At 44.4% G+C, this 22,531-nt stretch overlaps 1 protein-coding gene across 3 annotated transcripts in view; it reads left to right on the top strand.

Moving 5' to 3' along the window:
* MST1R (macrophage stimulating 1 receptor) overlaps positions 1-22,531 on the top strand; it is a 524,743-nt gene that overhangs the window by 379,520 nt on the left and 122,692 nt on the right. For all 3 annotated transcript variants that reach the window (XM_069644143.1, XM_069644144.1, XM_069644142.1), the window contains exon 4: positions 17,725-17,847. In XM_069644143.1, the coding sequence (XP_069500244.1) occupies positions 17,725-17,847 (123 nt within the window). The remainder of the gene's footprint in view (positions 1-17,724; positions 17,848-22,531) is intronic.

Raw genomic sequence — 22,531 nt, 5'->3', positions numbered from 1 at the left:
ACACCTCCCTCACCTCTAGCATCTTCCCAGATCCCTTCAAAGTAGCACATATCAAACCCCTTTTGAAAGAAGCATGTCTTGACCTCCTCCAGGCAATCAACCTCAGGCCCATCTCGAACACCCGATCCCTGATGAAACCCATCGACCGCTGTGCATACTCCCAGCACAATCTCTTTGCAGAATCGAACAACCTACTAGACCCCGCTCAATCAGGCTTCCGGCCGCGCCTCTCAATGTCGGATGTCCTCAAAGTCTCAGCAGACTCTTAAGGATGCAATGCACTGGTTCTCCTTGATCTCTCAGGAGCTTTTGACACCATTAACCACTCAATCCTCCATGACCGACTCCACTCCCTAGGAATCCTAGAATCCTAGATTCAGAACTCAACTGAATTGCCTCGTTCCTCAATAACAGGAAGCAAATCACTTTCCTCCCCCGTTTTCTCTCGACCGCGTGCCCTGTTAACACTGGAGTACTCCAGGGCGCTTGTCTTTCTCCTCTCCTTTTCAACCTCTACATGACCCCTCTGCCTGGGATCATCCATGCACACAATGTCACCTGCTATAACTACGCTGACAACACCCAAATTATCCTAAGAATCCCCAAAATGAACTCCAATCCACAACCTGACCTAGCAGCTTGCCTCAGAGATATAGACCTATAGATGACAAGAAACCACCTCCTCCTGAACACACGGAAAACAGAGATCAGGGTGTGCGGCAACACAGCTCTACTCCTGCAACCACTCCCCTGTGACCCTCCCTTGGCACCCCCTAACCCCACCTCCAACACAGTCAAATACCTTGGCTGCACAATGGACTTGGGCCTAACCCTGTCCCACCAGATCAATAATGTTAAAAAATCCTGTCATTACCACCTCAGGCTTCTGAGACGCATCTTCCCTTACCTCACCTACCCCAACAGACTAGCTGCTTTTATGTCTATTGTCATGTCTAGATTGGATTATGTGAACTACTTCTACCTGGTTGCACCGGCCTACAAATTTAACAAACTCCAAATAGTACATAAAAGAGGCCGCCAGACTCCTTCTTGAACTAGGACAAAGGGATCACATCTCACCTGCTCTCCACACCCTTCACTGGCTCCCCATTGGACGAAGGCCCACTTTCAAAATCCTAGGCATCACCCACTGAGCAGTACACAAGGCCAGCCCGGCATACCTACAAGAGAAGGTTATACCCTACCTCCCAACACGCACTCTAAGGTCAAGCACAGCCCTCCTGGTAGTGATTCCAGCCTCCAATTCAGCCAGGATTGGAGGGTCTGCCTACTCGACCTTGGCTCCAAATCACTGCCTCCCACCATTCGACACAACCAGGACTACATGGCCTTACGTAAAGCATTGAAAACCTGGCCTTTTCCCTAAACCATGAGAGGGACCACCTAGAACTGCAAAAGCCTCCGCCAATAGCAAGAACTCGGCTAGAATGGCATTTTATTGAAAATAGGAACAGTCGGGCCACGGAAGCCGGCTAACAAGGCATCACCACAGGAAAAATAGGAGCATTCAGGCCATGAAAGCTGGCTCAAGAGATAGCAGGCTCTGGACCAGGCAGCTGCGGCCTGTCCGCACCCTGGTTCGTCTGCAATGGCATAGCAGCCCCTCTCCCTGGTGCCAATAAGCTGGCCAGGCCCCCCCCTGTGCTCCCAATCCCACTGCCCAAAACTCTGCACCTAACGCTTGACATCACTATAATGTACGCCATGAACAGGCAAGCTCCTGCCACTAGACCTAATATAACCCATGCCTTAAGACCAGGAGATGGCTGTTTGTATATATCAACTTGGAAACTAGAGCTCAATGGCACACATAGCTGAGCTCAATCATTATCTTCCCATAGGGAAGCACAGTGCTATCACTCCAGGAGATGCCAACCACTGTCATGCAGGCCCATCTGCAGACTCCTGTACACCATTGCGTTCCCGAAGCGTAATTTAGCTCCTCAGACAGCTAAAATTCGATTGGACCCGCTCCTGTTGAACTTTACCTACCCAGAAATGAGCACGCAAAGCCACCGTCCCGGGTCCCCTTCAGCCTATCGCGTTTGACCCTGCTCCTGGTAACCCGCTCCAGGCTCTGCCTATCTGGAATCGACACGTGTTGTCGGGCATTGCGTTGGTGCATGTCGTCAAGGGGCGGTATATGCACAGGTCGGGCTTCCCTGGCCCTTGCAGGGGTGAGGCTGAGAAGCCCCACACCTGAGGTGCTATAGCGACTATGATTGGAATCGAAGCACTATACAATAACCACAGATGTATCTGGAATTTACCCAGCCACCTGTCTTGGACTATGACCAAGGATCCTGAGACTTGGCCCTCTGACACCTACAACAGAGCCTCTGGAAGAGAGGCTGTCCAACCGGGAAACACAGCATACTCACCAGCCAGAGAAACTATCTTGAGATCCACTACTGCAAACCCACAGGACAGTTCACGGCTGACTCATCGGGTTCCAGAAAGTATCCAGGAACAGGGGCTTCCTAGCAGTAAGCACAGACACTCACTCCTACCAATATGCTCATTCTCCACTTTACACCAACAAACAATAAAACACAGCTATACACCTTGATCAATTCGGCCGAGCTGCACACATACCTACTACTCCCTGTACTCCTTAAGTTTATTTATTCGAATTTTTAAAGCACAGATCAGCCCAAGGGCATTGTGGCGCTGTTACAGATATACATTGCTGGTTACAAAGGAAGGCATAGTGGTTACATTAATAATTACAATAGAGATTCATCTTAGAGTTGCCTTGTACGTAGGAAATGGTATATGTTTGCATTTACAGTTCCTCTTGGGGTTACATAGTACCTAGACAGTGATAAATACAGTGCAGCTATTGGAATGACCAGGCGAGGGTGTAGTGAAGGTTAAATGAATAGTGTGGTTTTGAGAGATTTGCAAAAGGCGATCAAGGAAGGTTCTGCTCTGAGTGCATTCGGGAGGGCCTTCCAGAGTTTAGGTGCTATGTGGGGAAGCCAATGCCAACAGTCTGCTAGAACGTAGCTATAATGCATGAAATAAATCAGCCTAGCTGCACACATAATCTCATGCAGGCCCCACGGCAGCCAGAATGCAGACTCTGAGCTCACCCACCTTGCTGCATACATTCCACTGATCTCTCACACTCACTGCACCGCATCTATCATTAGAATGCAGCCACCTGTGCGCACCCGCACTGGCTGCTCGCATACCTAGTGCACCCTAGCACTATATGCTACTCTACTCTCTCCAGTGACCTAGACTACGGTCCCCAAGGGCATTCAACCCACAGTGTGTTCAGATCATACCAATGATAAGGTGCTATACAAATGCACAATAACATAACCTAACAGTCAGCGACACCACTGAAATCTAGTGGCACCACTAAATTAAATAGAAAGCAGCGTCTTTCCGAAGAGGTGAAACCGCTGAGAACCATACGTGTTACCAAACATGGAAAAACCCAGAAATCAATCAGCGGTGCAGGTCATTTCTTCAATGGTTTCCGCTTCCACCATAAACCATTCCAAAAACTGCCAATGCACAAATGGAGGCTCTTATCAGACTGTGCCTTTCACGCTGAACCTTTAGAAGGGAAATCAGGAAGACCCTCCTCTCCAGTCCGTCATGTCCCACATCAGCTTCAATTTTCTTGGAAGCTGCAGCACTGAACAGTGGTTAGCAAGTGATAAGAGCAAAGAAAACAGTCCATATCTGGAAATGGCACCTCTGATGTCTAAAATCCTGACAAACCAAGGCGACCTCAATCAATAAGACTATGGGCCTCATTACAATTTTGGCAGTATTCTGGTGGTAAATCTGCTGGAATGCTGCCAAACGGAATTACAGTTGCTGCCAATTGGTCTCGCGGATTTACTGTGAGATTATAAGCGGTGGTAGGCGATGCAAATCCCCATTTATTTGCAGTCCATAGGACTCTGAGGATTTTGGCGAAATTACTGCTGGTGGTAATTCTGCCAATTTTGCTGATTTCTGTTGGTAAGGTGGTGGATTATCTTCCAGATTTTTGCTGGAGGAAAAGTCTCCACTTCACCTCCAAACCTGTGACTCGGCAGTGCAATAATGCAACGGTAACTGAATTATCGCCACGCTACTGCCGTTTTTTTACTGCACTGTTGCACCTTTAATGAGGCCCTCTATTCTAAATTTTGTGGAAATTAACAGAAATGAAGCAAACTTTTTTAAAATCTGCCTGCTGCTATTTTAAATTGGTATCTAAGAAGATTCTATGCTAGTACGCAACTCCTCAGGAGAGCGGTGCTGCAGTGGTTAGTTGTGGGGAAGTCTGTTTTCCACTTTGTCTGTTCTGGGAATGCGCCCACTGACCGACCCAGCTGCATTGGAATACATAAAGCCACTTGCTGCGCCGAGCGGAGAGTGGTGCTGGAGGGGTTAGTTGTGGTTGATTGGGTCCGAATGGGCGACGACTCCCCTTCAACCTCACCTTTGGGGTGACACCCTGTGGTTTGTGGCTGGTTACTGGAGCACTACGAGCAGTATCAGCAATTCGTGAACCTGGTGAGTGACTGTTTAAATTAATTATTGAACTGTCTGCTGAACCTTCTAACATAAACCATCATCATGAAAGCCAATAAGGGGCGGAAGTCGGGTCACCATAATTATAATATACTAAGGGGGGAAACAACGAGTAGCCCATCTGCAAGTGACCTTCCAACTCAGCCCAATAAAGCAACCGGCCCAAAAAAAAGCTAAATCAATGAATGGCAGCCTAGAATTTGATCACGGGCTACTTTGGAGCTCGGACAACGGATACGTCAGATGAGACTCTGAAGACCACTAGCAAGGTTACTCCCCTGCGAGTCCAACCCTCACTTAAAGCGGACTGCACTCGCTGACCACAGAGCTAGTAACAGTTATGGAGAACGCATTAGCGCTTCCGGCTATATTGCCAGACCGTATAGTGGAACTTGAAAAGGGGGGGGAACATCAGCACATCAATATGTCAAGTGCACAGCAAACAAACGGCTCTGTCCCCCGCTTCCACTGTCCATATGGCAGGGTCTGTCAATGGGCTAGACAAGCCATCTTCACAAGCACAGAAAACACAAAATGAACAAATAGACTTGTCATCCTCACTTATTGATCATGTATCAGAGCACATTTATTGAGCTGGAGAAGGGCCCATAAGGAGCGCTGTGCCATTATCTTCAGCATGAACAAACAGGTCTATCATCTCCTCCCATTGATAAAAACAACTCCCTGCTCAATTTATGTCTGGCGGAATTCCACAGGAACAGTAATAAGGCATCCTTCTCTGAATTCCTCTACTATTTACACCAATGATTCCGGAACACAACTTTTGGCTACACCTGTCCTTCAGCGACTGAGGTCCACATCGAGCTCCACAAGTTGGTGTGATAGTGACAGTCAGAGTGCTAGTGACTATAACCGAGCTCAGAACAAGGCTGTTAAGGTCCAACCCATGTGATCAACTAATGCCGGGAATAAGCTGGTCGGTCAAGCCCAATCTACATCGTCTACTATTGCCACATCTATCGGGGCTATACTGTCTCTGTACACAGAGAAACGGGGAGCAACATGAGCTGAAGAAAATCTTGACCATAGTAGTATACATCATTTTGGACTCCCGAAGAAAAAATGACATTCCTGAAAAGCAGGATGTGGATATCATACTTGTCTCATCAACGAATGATCAGAATCACGTAACACCAATAGGTTTTCTGATGCTCAGAATGCTGAATCGCAGTACTCGACTATAGACCTGACTAGTCAGCCGCAGTCACTTGTAGTCTTGGAATGTACATCTAGAGACTCGTCACTCCCGAGGGGTATGGAGGATAAAAACACCAGGATCACCAAGATTGGCCATAAGAACTCCTCCAGCCTGAAGAATGGGAACCAAAAGAGGAAAAGAGAAGGAAGTAATCTATCCCTTATGAAGAGGAGAACATGCTCTGTGGGACATCTATGTAATATTCCAATTGACTTGCAAGCAAGAAAGGCCTTGAGGATTCCTCCGTGTGCCACAATATCTAGAGGACTGCATACGCCCGCCCAAGGTACCTATGCAGGCCGATCTATGACTTCTATCACCAACACCTTGGAGGACAGCACAATAAGGCAAGTTCATCTTCGGGGACCACTTGAAAGATGGCTGCAACCGGGGCAAAAGAAGAATCCACCCAGAAATGTATGTGCTACTTCATTGCACTCAACGAATTCGACTCCTCAGGCTTCCATGGATTCTGCTGTAGAGAGAACCCCAATTGAGCTTCATCAACACAATGGCGAATTCAACTCACAAAGGATGTCTGCACAGTCTAATTTGATAGCGCTGAAGGAATATAACACACTGTATGAGCCAAGTGAAGAACAACTCTTCTTAAGGAGTGACCAGCAGAAGGATAGTGTTCTAATGTTGGGGACGGGGATAAAACTGGAATAGGTGTCCCACTTATTGACCAGCCCATTCATGAACAGATCTTTTTTAATGGAATTGTTTCATCGTACACCCTCTTTAGGGAACATTAACAGACAGGACATAACACAAATTACTTACCCAGATGTAAACAGTAACACCAATTGGGCAGTAATAGAATTTACTTCATCTGCTATCACGGCACTTATAATTTTGCAACAACAAGGACTAAAGGGGATGGATTATCAACTGTCTGTCAGAAATAACTTCCTAATGCTCATTTTGTTATTCAAATGGGTGATGTACAGCTATTTAGGTCACCCATTACTTGTGCACCTGATGCAATTATGTTGGACTACCCGTACACATCAATGCCCACTATACAACGAAGGGTATCACACATGGAACAAAAAACGAGAATCCCTGGGCCTTGGATTCATTCAAACACACGGCAAATATGCAGACTGCATGATTCTCTAAGGTACGGGTGCAGATGAGATGGGCCTCTTGGAACTCTTGTGGTTTTAGTTTGTTCCTAGAAAAAATTCCTGAGTCCTACAAATTATAACATCATATGAAATACTTCACCTTCAAGAAACATGGTGTACTGAACATTTCTATATTGATGGATACGATATCATCTGCAACCCAGCCAAGTGGAACATTAGAGGCCGACCATCTGGTGGTTTAACAATAGGGGCAAGAGTCTTTTTTTCAAATAAAGCCATTTGTAATTGGCAAAACCTGCCCCTATGTGCTAACAGCCACACTGCTAGATGAGTCCTTTGCTCAACCTCCGGTTTTGATTGTTAACATATACAACCCCCTGAGGAGACATATAGTGGGTTTATACAAGGGAAAGTTGAAATGTTACTTGAGACTTAGAACAATCTACATATTTTGAGTGGCGGTAGTAATTGCAGGGGATTTTAACTAACACATATCAGTGAAAGACTCTGTAAATCCACTGTTGTGGCCCATGTCTAGACCTAGGGACGCTAAGGGATGGGGAAACTTCCTTGAAATGTATGATCTAACACTTTTGAACATAAAGGATACCCTTAGACAATACTTGGACAAATGGGAAATCTGTCTCCTGTATAGATTATGTATTCACAAGCCATGAACTAGGGTCTCGTTTGAGTCCCGTTACATGCACCCAAACTAATCTCAGTGACCATTTGATGCCATCTAAGACATACACACCTGATATAGAATGCATAAACTGCCCTCTAGAAGCTATTGTTCAAATGTCTCCATTAATAACCAGGGAAATTGTATTCACTCGTCAGAGCAGAATATAGAGATACGCAATCTTTTTCTAGGGAAAGCTCTTACATGGGTTCAGAGTAGGTTACCACACCATGGCTGGGACAAGGGTAGAACATTAACTGACCTCTTTGATCAATCAAAACTGCGCAGAGTACAAAATGGTCGACAGAGAGCGATGCATAACTTCTTTGACATAGTAATTCACAAAAAAAAGAGTCTATCGAAGCGAACGAATGAAGATTATGAAATCCCAGGAACTGTCCAGTAGTGGCCGTTCAGCACTTCTGCTCTCACTTGCAACTAAGCATAAGAATTGGGTATGTCAACATCGAAATACCCTCAATAGTGGGAGGTGGCAAAATATGTTTGAATTGCCAGGCACTAATGATAACAGAAGGTTCTGGTCCTTCTTCAGAGGTTATTTGGCTGGTCACTGGGCACAAGAGTTAGACCCAATCTCGGAGGATGTTTGGTCTTCTTGCATAAATTCACTATATTAAGATTCTCTGTTAAAGCATGCGTCAAAACCTTCTTGTTAAATGAAGATGTGGAAACCTACAGGGTTTGTAATTGAGGATACTGAAATGGTAATTGAGGCTAAAAACCTCAAGGGCTCCTGTCCCTGACATCATACCTAATGTGGTGTTTAAAGCTAATCCAGCGTTCTGGTTGAGGCCATTGACCGACTGGTTCAATAGAACATTAACACTGGGGAGGATCCCAGATAGTTGGAGGGACTGATATTGATCCCTGTCTGCAAAAAAGACTGAGCCTTGGACCCCTCCAACTATCGGCTTCTGGCAATGCTTGACACAGGGGAACTTTTTTTGTCTCCCTGAATTGGCAGTGAAGCAGCATCATGGTTGGTGCATGCCGATGACACAGTCCTCATGGACTACACACTAGTAGGACTTCAATGTTCTTTAAATGCCCTACCTCTGTATGCAAGATTAAATAATCTGTGCATTCATTCTTTGAAAACCAAAGTTATGGTGTTGGGGGGGAAAAAAGAAGAAACACCATGGCACAAATACATGGAAACTGGTTGACATTGAATTGGAGGTTGTTGATTGTTAAATGTATTTGGGATTCCCATGCTTGCGCCTCTCCATCCTATCCTTTCTATGGCAACTGCATTATAGCCTGCATGCTTAAAGAATGGCTCCTGATAAAGAGAGATTTGTAGCCAATGCAGGGGCCAATAATCTGGAAGGGCTAATGAAAATATACTTAACCAACATCATTCTTGGGCTGATGTATGGCCTCAAATTGTTGCTGGAATCCTTTGTTGGTTCACTGGAGCGGTTCGAAGTGAAAATCCTTCAAGCTGTCTTGACAGTACCTAAATCGACATCAGAGGAGGCAGTGAGATGCGAGTTGGGTCTCCAGTCGCTTAAAACCTATTGGCTTTTGAAACGCTCAAGCTGTATTTTTCGTTAGTGGGTTGGATTTAGAGCGATAGCACTGGAATGGGTCTTACAGCATCAAGGTTAGATGCAACTTTTCCTAATCCTTGTCTACAGTCATTGACATGGTTCCCCATTACTGTAAAGAGATTCATTTTCCGTCTGAAAGAATATCTGAAATGCCGGATTATGAAAAACAACTTTAAAAAAAGATATAGGCATTGGATAGAATTGATACTAATCAAAAAGTGAGCAAAACAAACACTTTGCTGAATATAGTCACCAAATATTCAACTTGGAAACCCCTTGCCCATATCTACTTAAGCAATGAAATGGAAAACAGAGGCAATTCATAACCTTTCTTCGTCTGAACAGCCTCCCTACCTATGAATACATAGGGGGCTGCTTCGGTATACCTTCCGGAGATAGATTATGTAGACTGTGCAGGATCACAGTGGAAACGAATCGCCACGTCCTAACGTAATGCCTGGTTCTAAAGACGCAGTATTCAAAGGCTTATGCTGGGTTTGTAAGCAGGCCGTAGAATGTACAGGAAGTCCAATTCTGGAGCTCACATCTTGGAGCTACCTCCTTGCCAATAACGGGAGCTGGTTGCTACATGTGGAATGAGGCAGTGAAACCTTTAGCAGTGGCCTGAATTTGTGACCGGTGAATGTACAACAATCCTGGGCTGAGTGGTTAGAATGATTGTTTTTACTGTGTTATTCAAAGAATTGTATTGATTATAACACACATCGAATTACTTAGATGTTATCTTTCATCATGAACTGCTTTTATATATTTGACTGCCATGTATTGTAAGAAAGGTTATCTAATGTGACATTATTTTTCCTTTCTTTTTATTCTTAATGTGATATTGTTTTTTTCTGTTTTTCTTCTTGCTTTTTTAATAGTCCTTAAACTGTGCTTAAGGTTTTATTTGTTAACCAAATGTACATTAAATAAATAATAATTTTCAAAGCAACTCCGCAGGAAAATATGATCATCCTTCCAGCCTAGTAGCCATTTCTGTAGGTATAAACCACCACATTAACAATCCACCCCACTCAGACCATCTAAACCTCGTGCATAGTCAGACTTCCAAAATGCCAAGAATATTTTTCTGGCAATAATTTAAAAAAAATACTCTGCACAACGGTATGACCAAACACCACTCAAATCCAGAATCTCAGACAGCGATCTACACAAATAGCGGCATCTTCAACACTGATCACCCCACTAAACTACCACTAGATGTTTGGTATGACATCCAGAAGCACTTTATGCACTTAATGAACAGCGTTCATTACTCACGATGGAAACGGCAAAAAATATGCCACAATGACATTCATTGAGGCAAGTACCACCAGCCAATTTTGGAAAAAGACAGAGGGCCTCATTACACGGTAGGCGGTAACCATGGCGCTATTAGCGCCATGGTTGCCGCTGGTATTTTACTGTGTCCTCCTTGGTGGATGGCGGAATTACCGCCCTACTCCAAGGTGAGCGGGGGCGGTAATTCCCCATTCACCAAGGCCCTTCCCCATTCCCATTATCGCCCCCATAGGGCAATTGACAACCTGAACCTAAAAATACTCTCACAACAAGCCAAATTCAATAACATCCCAACAGCAACAAGCTTCAGCTGCATTCCCCCCTTCCCTCCACCAATCAATTCTCCTTCAGAGATCTCATCGAAAGCAAAGTCTTAAAGATTATCCAAAGCCTGAAACCTTCTAAATGCAAAGGCGATATTTGCCCAGCATCTCTCGTCAAAAGTGTTGCTAATGTGCTAGCCCCAGTCATCACAGCCATCATAAACACATCCTTCTCCAAATGTACTGTGCCAGCCAGCCTTAAAGAAGCTTGGGTCGTCCCCCTTCTGAAAAAAACCTCTTTAGACCCATCCGTTCCATCCAACTGTAGGCCAATTCCAACTGTCTCCTTTCTACTAAAAATCCTAGACAGTGCAGCCTACTTGCAGGTTAAGCAATTTTTGGAGGACAACAAAATCCTAGGGATTCGCCAATCCAGATTCCGCCCAGGACATGGAACAGAATCTGCCTTTCTCAATCTGAAAATGAGATCAGGGATGAAGGAAACTGTTCCTTGCACTTCCTCCTAGACCTATCCACCGCATTTGACCTGGGCAACCATCAAATCCTCTGCCAACACCTTACCACCCATGCCAATTTCTCCACGCATGCCTATGTCTGGCTCACATCCTTCCTGTAAGGCAGAGTCGAGAGTCTTCTCAGACACTGCCAATGCCTCCCCCTCCCCATCACCTGCAGTGTTCCCCAAGGATCCTGCATCGCCCGACCCTATATAATATATCTTTACAAGGCCACTCTTTAACATCCTAGACTCCCTTGGCATAGCTTACACCAACTATGCCGACGACCCGCAAATCCTGATCCCACTCAGGCAATTACACAGATGATTCCATTACCCTCAACAACATCTACTCCACAATTCAGGCATGGATGGCAGCTAATCGCCTTTGCCTCAACAGCAACAAGAGAGAAATCTTAATTGTCTGCACACCCAGTGCCTGCAAGTCACTTAACATTCAATACACATCCTTCCAGATCGACCAGTGTGTGATTCCTGTCTCTATCACAGTAAATACACTAGGAGTCTACCTTGATGCCTCACTCACCTTGTCCAGACAGGTAGGCGCCATTGCCTCCTCGCCAGTTTACGCCATTTAGGTCCTCAACGCAGTCAGACCCTTGCTCATCAAAGACAACTGCCTCACCATTGCCCGGGCCATCATTGGCTCTAAGGTAGACTAGTGTGACATCCAATTTACAGTTGGAAAAATTTAAAAAAAACTGCAAGTTATATAAAATAATGCCCTGAGAGCAGCCCTCAACATCCAGAAATGAGAACACATTTCCAAATCTAGGAGAGAAGCTCATTGGTTGCCTGTCCAGGAGTGGATCACCTTTCCATTGCCCACAATGCCTCTCCAATACAGGGCCCCCTGACCTCACACAAAGAATCACCAAACCCATTCACCAAGACCCCCTAGGATCCCATACACAGACAGAATTCTTACCTGTAACTCCTGTTCTCCAGCAGGGATCTGGCATGGATTCACATGCAAACCTTCCCGCCTTCCCCTCTGTGGCTCTGCTTGGTTCATGCTGCTACTTTACGTGCTGCCAAATCTGAAGATGGCAACCAGGGGTGGAGCTTAGGGAGAGGACTGTCATTGCATGGCGGCAGTATGAACCGAAGGACAGTGATTCAAGCTAAAGTCATTCACATACTAGGGAACAAGGTAGGGGATTATGGAAAGTCCCACCAGTTAGCTGGCACCCTGGGAAAAATGATAGATGAGATATACACCCATGGAGGGGTTAAACGGAGCCATCAGGTTCATAGGTATGCCATGTCCCCCTAAAGATGGGGACTGCCAGGCCCAGTCATGTGGGGTCGCCACCAACCTTAATAATAATAATGTATTTCTTATATAGCGCTACACACATCCATAGGTCTCAGAGCACTGAAATAACAGAAGCCATTATTGCCTTACTGGATTTTTTGGGGGATTTTTTTTAAAACTCTATTGCCTTGGAAATGTCTGCTGTTATGTTACAAATCAGGATGACTGGCTTTGACAACAAAATGTTTTTGCACAACACCGTGGCTACCTGCCTGTGTTAGCCTGTGGGGACATTTCGGCATGGTCCCTGCATGCTGTGGCTGTTTGCGTACAATACGCTTTCCCGTGTAACAGCTCATAGCAAGAGTATGTGAGGGGCCACAGAAGGGATTTTGGCACCGGAGCACATATGTTTACCCACAACAGAGCAAGAAGAACACAAGCTCCAATCACATACTAAGCCCACATGGCGATATTTGTTTAAAAAAAACATGCAATGCATGTTATACAAAAGGAGAATAATTCCAGCTCCATTTACTCCATCATAAAGGGAAGCATACAAGCACCAGAATAGTTATTGATATGGCCTGAGAAAATCTTATTCGGGTTTTATGACTTTTACGACTCAACTATTTTAAAGCTTAAAATGCACCCAACTCACAGACGTTTGAATTGTTCTTGATGCTTTGCAGAAGAAAATAAAAAATTGTGCAGAAAAGCAAACCTTTTTGTGTAAAATAAGCAGACCTGAAAAGAAGCCTTGCTCAGTGTGCTTTCGTGCTCTGCCTTTTATCTGTGTGGGGGAGTGTGATGCGCATGTGACTTTAGGTTGGCTGTTTTCTCTCTAGGACCCATTCACTCACTGGTTTACATGAAAAGAAAGATCAGGCAATTGGCGAATGTTATGATATGTTACGGTGCATTTTTATAGCGCCTTATATACCATTGGTATGATTCCAAAGCGCTGTGGGTTGAACGCCCTCAGGGACTATAGTCCAGGTCAGCGGAGAGAGTAGGGTAGCATAGTTCTTAGGTGCACTTAGTATGTTTGCAGCCAGAGTGGTTTGCATGGGGTTGGCTGTATTCTAATGCAAGGTGCAGTGCGGTGGTTGTGAGATTTATTTATTTATTTATTTATTTATTTTATTTATTTATATAGCGCTTTATACCAAGGCGCTGAGATCAGTGTAATGTGTGCAGCAAGGAAGGTGGTCTCCGAGTCTGCATGCTGGCTACCGTGGGACATGTGTAAGAGGTTGTGTGCAGCTAGGCCGATTTTTTTTGTTTAAAAAAAAAGTTTTTATTTATTTATTTATTTCCTCCGTGGGGTATAACTGCGTTCTAATAGACTGTTGAGGTGTTTAAAGATGTGTGCAGTTAGGGCGAAATTGATTGAGGGGTATAGCTGCGTTCTATTGTTTGTTGGTGGAGAGTGAGTATATTGGTAGGAATGAGTGTCTCTGATTACCTGTGGGAGGCCCCCATTCCTGGTTATTTTCGGAGCTGGTTACTTTGGAAGTCCAGCAAAAAGTGTTGTTTCGGAGAAGTGTTGCAGAGGCATTGCCAGGGGGTTTGTCAGAATGGCAGTGGAATTTGAGCACAATGGTTTGATCATGATTAATTTATTGTCTAGTGGAAGAGCCAGGATAAGAATCTCAGCAATTTGGTTCCACAGTGTCAAATCTAATCACCTCGTCTAACAGTTTATGCTCCAGAATTTGAATGGGGATGGCTGCACAGGTTTTACAGCCCTCATTTGAAGGAACCAAGCTCTAGCCCTGCACCACACTAATTCTATGTTGCATTTTAGAACTAGGGCTCCAGTAGGTGTTACTGTCACCAAAGTATATATACTCGAGCTTACCAACCTCAAAGAGAAGAGTGGCAGAGTGCCTAGTCAGAGGAAAGGCAGCTTGGCTTAGAGCAGTGAACCCAAGCAGCACACTAAACACACGTGTTATGTTTTGCAAAAAATGGTCACTGACGTCTTTGCATCAGACAACCATGTTGGGGCCCCTCCCTAGGTGGGTGACCGGGGCACATACATCTTTTGCCCTCCCATAAAAACATTTCTTTCAATTGTTTTGCTTTTGAGCCCTGTTTCGGCTTTAACAGGGTGGTCTAGTGAAAATAATATATATTAAAATGAGAGCATTTCATAATACAACAATAATTTAGCATAACAACCATCAATAAATAACAATATAAAAACACATGCATGTTAATCACTTAATATAATATAAAACAATATAAAAAGGGCAAGAGGAAGTGTGAAAAGAATACAATCAAGTTCTCGCCAACCAATCTGGTATTACTGATGGCAGGGATTAATGTCACTTTGTTTTGTGTTTGGATTTTGAGGCCTTAAAATTCACTAAATTCCCATTTTGAAGGCACTTCAACCCAGCTCCATTCTGAGTTGTTCCTCTAGCCACAATCATCATTGGTGGGAGGAATTCGACCATCAGCATGGTGGGTGTGAGCTCGTCTGGGCATTTTTTTAAATGTTTAATTAAATGGAATGAGGGTAGACCAACCTCAGGAAAATGTGTGGGGCTAATCCCCACACACTTTTCCTATGCTACACCACAACAAACTCATAGACCTGTGTACTCTGGGTGGACACAGTCTACAGGCACAGTCAACCCTGTCATAGTTGGAAAGTGACAGTCGGGAGTACACTGTGTGCTCTCCAGGAAGGGGGAGGACCAAGCTTCCCCCTGCCATGTCCAGCCTGATTAAATAACAAAGGCACCATAGATCTGCCCTGCTCTTTTGTTCGGACCTGCAGCTGGTCACAGCAATTAGCATACCAATTAGAGGGTACTTCAAACAGGCTCACTTGTGGCCTAGCTGCAGTGGTTAACAAAGCAGACAGGGAACCCCAAAAACTTTCATATTTAACTGTGTCAACCTGAAACCAGCTCCCGCCCTCAGTATGAAGGATGGTGAGCTGTCATGTATGGGACTGTGTGTTTACAGTAATCCACCCCGCTAGGGGGAGCCCAAGAGCCAGAGAGTCTGGTCTCGCTGCAGCTTCAAGGGAGACCTTCTGCTTTAAACAGGAACCACAGGGAGATCCATTAACCAGGGAGACTCTTTGATCAACAACAGACAGGAAAATGGGTGGGACTTGGTATCGCATTTTTTCACCCCTTTAACTTTCCTGTTGCAAAGCACTCAGTTTATAACCTCATGCTTATAGGAGATTGTTGGTAGGATTGGTTAATTAAGGAAAGCCTGTCCTACACCAATCACTGTGGCCCATTTGGCTTTGAAAGAGGACTGATCCCCTATTTTGGCAGATCTGAAGACATCACTTGAAGTAACAAAGAAGAACTCAACCTTGGACCCTGGCTGAAGATAGTCTGCCTTACATCTTCCACCCGTGAAGGAAGGCCTGGATTTCCAAAGAGGGAAGCAGGATACCTCCCCAAAACATCTCCCAGGGAACAGGAGGAGATAATGAACAGAGGGAGATCAAGATCTGAGGACCCTCCAGCCACTCCAGAACCGGTACACAGCCAGCACACAGCATGCCCTGCTAGGCTCTGCAGCAAGCTTCTGGGATAGGAAGTGCCAGAAGGTCTCTGAACCTTCAACAAAGGACAAGGCAGCTACCTGCAACACACCCCTCAGCTTTGGACCGTCCACCTTTGAAGGACGGCACACGCGTATTGAAGAAGATGGGAGAAGTGCCTCCACTAGCATCTACTGACAACCGCCTTAAAGGACATTTTTGAGCCAGTAGAGTTCCCCGAGCTGCAACTGACTGCAATGCTGACCGCTGTCAAGCCACAGTAGCCTAAAGACATCCAAGATGACTCGACCAGTGCTTCAGAGCAGCACTGAGAGAACGATTCCTGACCCCGACCCGCTGTTTAGACCAGCCTGTAGCCATTCGTCCTGCTTCTATCGCCGAATCGTCTTGCTGCCTGATACCTGCAGCTGACTCCCATCTTGAACTTTGTCACAGAAGACTGCAAAGTGCCCTGAAGCCGCCTCGACCATGTCAAGCATCAAGAACACCTATGGCACAAGGTACATTGTGGTATTGTCCCCTGGGCCTTCCTAGAAGACCCCTAGAGACATAGTAAGACCTGTTGCTCCCTTTGTGTTGAAGCCAATTAACCTTAAACTGTTGTGCTTATTAACCATACCGACTACCCTCGGGTCAGTATCCAGAGTGATTCCCTTTTCATTCTTTGAAATTGTCCTATGCATTCCTTTACAGGGTTGGTTGTATTTCTTAGTGTTGGTAGAACTGACTGTTGAGATAAAAAATAAAGTAGATATTTTGTATATAACCTTGACTGGACAGTTCTTTTTATCATTGGGTAATAATTGTATTTTCGCTGTATTGCAACTAACCAACGATCTACGACCTTTCAGGGATAAGCCTGCCGTTCTGTCCCCATTACCAAAATTGGACAAGGAGGTTTATAATTTGCTTGTCATTCCAATCTGTTCAGATCCCTTGTGGTGTACTAGAGGTGTGGGGCTGATTAATGGTTTAGAAACTGATATTCATCCCTGGACCATTGGTGCCCGAGAGGTTGATTCGTCACAACGGGTCACTGTTGGTTTAGCGCCTGACCTCTGCAGGCCCATGGCACCATGGCATCACAGGAAGTAATATTTCTGGCATCAGGTAATATAATTGCGGCAAAAATGTCATGGTAAAAAATATTGCGGCAAAAATGCTGCCCTTTGACCGGGTAAAAGTGTGCCCCATTATACCATTTAAGGGGAGCGGGGATGTCCCCCGCTGCCCTTAAATGGTATAATAGTTCTGGGGGTGTCCCCCGCATGTTTTACTTGGACTGCGGCGCAAAAACAGCGGCATTTGTGCCGCGATATTTTGTTACCACAGCAATTTCTGCCACGATTATATCACATGGAACCATATTGCTGCAGCGTCAAAGGAAGCCCATTTCCACCAATGAAATGCATACAAAGTGCTGTATGAGCCAATACAGGGCTCAAAGGTTAGCCAGGGTGAGGCTTTGGGAATAGGCACTTTGATGAGGAAAAGAAATGTCTAAGCTGGGCACACGATTTACCAGCAGTGTTTGCTGGCTAATACTTCATGCCCATTCTTCGTCAATGAGTAGGATAGCGGTGGTGGTCTGCTGATCCACCTTTGCTGCCCCTTGTCTTTCCTATTTACCTGCAGTTGTTCCTGCTTCCACGTTTTTTACTAACTACCTGCTCTGTTCCTCTAGGTGTCCCTTCAGCGGAACAGCAACAGCATGACCCTTTCCAACTTTTCCCTGAGTGAGGGGCAGCCCGTGTCGCCTGATGTCAGCCAGCTGGGGGACTCGCTGCTCTTTGTTACCGGAAACAAGGTCTGTACAGTAATGTGCACACAGTATTGCATAGTGAGCAAGCATAGGTGAACAGTGTAAGTATATACTATCTGTGAGAGACTGGGTTCAGACTACGAATCTCTTGGTGGGGTTTATCTGTGTGGGCATTTAGCCAACGTGCTTCAAAAAATTGCATGAAATATTGTTCTTGATCAAGAGTCTGCAACGTTTGGCTCTACCAATGCTTTGGACTACAACTCCCATTGGCACTATCCCATATAGTCAGTGGGTAGGGGTCATGGGAGTTGAAGTCCAAAACATCTGGCAATGCAAAAGTTGCAGATCAGTGCGTGTGTGTGTATTTGCCAGTGCTCAGCCCCAGCACTTATTTCTAATCCTAGCTTGATTATGTTGTGTTGTTTTGGCAACTTTATTATTTTAACTGTCAGTCAATCATAGTAATATAAAAACAGTGTGCACTGACCTGGGTCTCTTCATCATAGGCTCGCTCATTGTTATTCACAAACGTCATACCCCAGGTTAGCAGGGCATGGCAATGGATTCATTTTATGAATAACAATGACTTCGAAGGTGACAATGCTGGGCACTGATGCTGGCTATGTCGGCGCACTGCTCCAATCAACCTGCTTGAATTCTGCTGCAAATTCTCTACCCTAATAACCAGCAAAGTGGGTTGACAAGAACAGGACATTCACCAGCCAGCAGCCGCAACACAAGAGCAAAGTCAGTGAAAAGGCCAATATGAAAGAGTAGTGCCTAGCATGCGCGCCAATCTCTTAAGTATTTCAATAAGCTGGTCTCAGCCTAGTATGCACCGCGCAGCTGAAATGCTTATTTTATTATGTCTATAGGTTCAATATTCTGGGTGATATACCACTCATATCACACCCCTTCTCAAAATACCCAAGGTCACAATGGACCAGGAATCAGGCTGGTTGGTAAAGGTAATACTTATTTATTTATTTAAAACTCAAATTAAACATATACTTTTTAATAGGGAGCAGCAATCACCAAGGTGGTGAAAATAATAGATAAGAAGTTATGTAAGGCAGTTAAATTGGTTTCAGGTAATATAATTGCGGCAAAAATGTTGCAGTAAAAAAATATCGCAGCAAAAATGCTGCCGGTTGACCCGGTAAAAGTGTGCCCCATTATACCATTTAAGGGGCGCGGGAGTTGCGGGAGTGTCTCCCGCTCCCCTTAAATGGCATAATGGGTCCAGGGGTTGCGGGGGTGTCCCCCGCATGTTTTACATGAACTGCGGCGCAAAAACTGCAGCATTTTTGCCGCAATATTTTGTTACCACGGCAATTTTCGCCGCAACTATATCACATGGAACCGTTAAATTCACTTTTTAGCAACACAAAATATGAAACATTTGTATTTTGTATTTTATTTGTTTATAACGCGCACCACCAGGCCCGGGGGCATCAGGGCACAAATCTTGAAATTATTTACATTGATAGTTCACATAGTTACATACATATATTTACAACAGAAGTTAAAGTAATGAGATATAATGGCAGAGGTATGTATATACGAGCAAAGAACATTAGAAACATCAAAGAAAAGAACACTTTTGGCCTCTTTGCATGGATATAACTTCAGTTAGGATTTCCCCCTGCAAAATTCCTCAACCCACAAATAAGCAATTCTAAATAGATGTAAGTAGCAGCAGGTATTCAGGAATAAAGAACAGTAAACATAATTTGAGTACAACCTTCCCTCCCCAAACAAGAGAGAAAAACTGCTTTGCAATCTTACACTTTTTAAAATGACATTCAGAAATGGCCTAGCAAAACAATGAAACGTGCAACGGTTCATAAATCAATACAAATTTCTATGGGAGCAACATTGAAAAGATGCTAACAGTCATGAGCTACAGTTTGAGCACAAGTAAACACTTTGAATCTTAATGGAAGGTTGAAAATAATGTAAAACAAAAATCACACGTGTAAAACTTTGCAGAAATGCGGATTCCCGCCTCAATTTTACCAAACGGTTTTTAGGAAAAACGGGTGAAATATACTGATTTGGAGTGCGGTTATTAGGTTGGGATGTAGCTACAGGTCCTAGGTATAATCCAGAGTTGAAATGAAGTCTCTAGCTATTAAATTGAGTGAGTTATGCAATGTTGAATGAGAGGCGTTTTTGGGAAATAAGGCACGAAAAAGAAAGCAGAAATCAATTTTTACAAGGATAGTTGTGCGCTACACTAGGGCATTCATGCTAGGTTACCAGTTTGAAACACAGTAAGCTCTAGAGTTGATCCGCGGAACCAACCCCAGCACCTCCGTGTCCGCCCTGGCGGACTCAGTCCGATTACCTGAGGGAGGATTAAGGGTTTGGGATTTCACAAGGCAAAATTATTTAAAGGAGTTAGCACTAGCGCAAAGAATTAAAGGCAAGGTTTCAAGAATGGTTGTGACAATATTACAAGTTCTTAAGGTAAGGATAGGATGGTTTAGAGATTGGGATGGAACAAAAGAAAGCAAGGGATGCTATGATTTTCTATGCTTCCTATTAATACTTACAGTCCACTTTAGTTTAGGATTTTGGACCGTCAAGGGTTCTGGTCAACACCACACGGATCGGGTCGAATCAAGGACAGCAGAGCACATCTGGCGGGATACGGTCAGCTGGGCTGTTCTGGTCACTGGACTGCACTGGGCTGGCCCTTCTGCTTTACTGGAGACTGGAGATCCGTGGGATGGCGAGTTTGCAGCAGGCTTGCATTTAGTAGTAGCAAGCCAGCTAAATGCTTCCCTTGGATTTTTGGGATTTAAGAATTTGGGCCTAGCTGAAAAAGGAGTTCAGCAATGCTGAGGCCTTAGCTTTGTAAGGAATTAGGAGTCGGGAACAAACAGGATGGAAAAATCAGGAACAGGGCGCCACACAGAAAATCAGGAAGAAGTCAGAAATCAGTCTGTGTGCTGTGAGGGTCATTATTATTTTATTTTTAAATTTTATTGGTTTATTCAAACCTTTAAAAAGAAAACAAAAACAACCTTTTCCATCCCACCGGTTTACATAATCAAGTCATAGTTCCGCAGTTAGCTCACAATGCTCAATAGGTCCAAAAGTCTCCTGAAAACAAATTTCTCTAATTTTAATTGGGCACTAAATTTACTTTCTCTGCGTCCAAACAGACTTTTAGCATTCAAAGAAAGTTTGTTAATGCAAATAGTACTGTTCTATTTGACCCATCAAACAGTGCTCTCCACCACTCCTTGACACTCATGGTTTGATGTTCGTTGATCACTGGACCGAAGTTGATTCCTCTTTGCTGCTGAAATGCAGGGCAAAACAACATCAAGTGTTTTAGAGTCCCCTTGTCAGTACTGCAGAATCGGCACGTAAGGTCCAGTTCGCCATACTTAGTCCAAGTGCTTAAACGTTCTTTAGTTGCCAATATATTTAGCCTAAAGAGCATATATAAAGCTCTTGCATGCTGATCCGGAAGGAGAGTTAAATAGGTGTGACGCTGACCATATCCTTTTGCTTCACCCGGGACCTCTTGCATCAGTTTCGATTTAAGTCTTAAATCGCAAGTGTTAATCCAATCTAATCTCCATAACTTCCTCTTAGCCTGGTCTGGATTTTCTATTAACGTCAAAAGAGTGATATCATACTCTTTTAAAAGATCTTGACAGAGGAGGTTCCATTTGGAGAGGATGGTATACATTTTGTCTGTATCAGGCTTGTGCAATATTTGAACTTGGGCCACTGGAACCTTTAACATAGTTTTTCTGAACAGGCTCAATAGGTTCCATGAAACTCTTGCATGAATTGAAATGAGGCCCAGTTCATACTGTAGACAAGCAGTTGAGGTGCCCTCAGGAAGCTCTAACACTCGAGTCCAGAATATATTTTCGAGTGAGTTCCACAGGTCGTTTGTGCATCCAAAAGCATTTTCTCCACCATAGATTAGTGCCGGAACGACTTTTTGCTGGAAGAACATGATTAGTTTTAATGAGAATTTCCCATATTTTTTATTAATCGGAGAGGCTTGACATGCCAACTGCCGACACTTGATTTTGGTGACTTCAGCCCATGGGGCGTCGTTTCTGCTGGCACTGATCCTCATGCCTAAGTATGTGGTATTTTTTATGATCTGCTGGCACCAGTTGAACTTTTTTCTTCCCCTGCTGATTCCTAATTTCTCAAAGATTAGAATTTCACATTTTTGTTTATTAATGTAAAGCCCATTGGCTGTTATGTAGGCGTCAAGGAGGTTCAGTTTACGCTAAAGTCCTATAGGTGTCAAATCTATCAAGATAAGGTCATCAGCATAGACCAAGTAGTCAATGGGAGAGCCATGGATTTTGGGAGGAAATGTGGCGGCGCCATTAAATGCTAACCAACACAGGTAAACACACTTGCACACCAAAATAAGTGTAGTTCAATGAAATGTAATCAGAGAAATAAACATTATGGTAAATTGTTCAAGGTCGGGGGGGTGGGGGGGAAACACAGCCTTGCTATCTAGGCTGGATATATACAGAGAACAAGAGAGGAATGCAGTGAGGAATTATGATCACTTGAAATCTCATGCGAGTACACTTTCAATAAAGAGTTCAATAGAAAGTTCGTGTCAGGAGTTTTGGAAGATTACCACCTCTCCTCAGAGGTCGTAAAACTTCCAGTACCACAAATCTCAAAAAATGCTTTCCGTCTCAGCCACAATAGGGCGAAATGGTGG

The sequence above is a fragment of the Ambystoma mexicanum genome, chromosome 2p (assembly GCF_040938575.1).
Source record: "Ambystoma mexicanum isolate Mex_15411 chromosome 2p, UKY_AmexF1_1, whole genome shotgun sequence".
In the NCBI taxonomy this organism is placed as follows: domain Eukaryota; kingdom Metazoa; phylum Chordata; class Amphibia; order Caudata; family Ambystomatidae; genus Ambystoma; species Ambystoma mexicanum.
The sequence above is the reverse complement of the archived record's forward strand: the minus strand, read 5'-3'. Positions and strand labels throughout refer to the sequence as shown.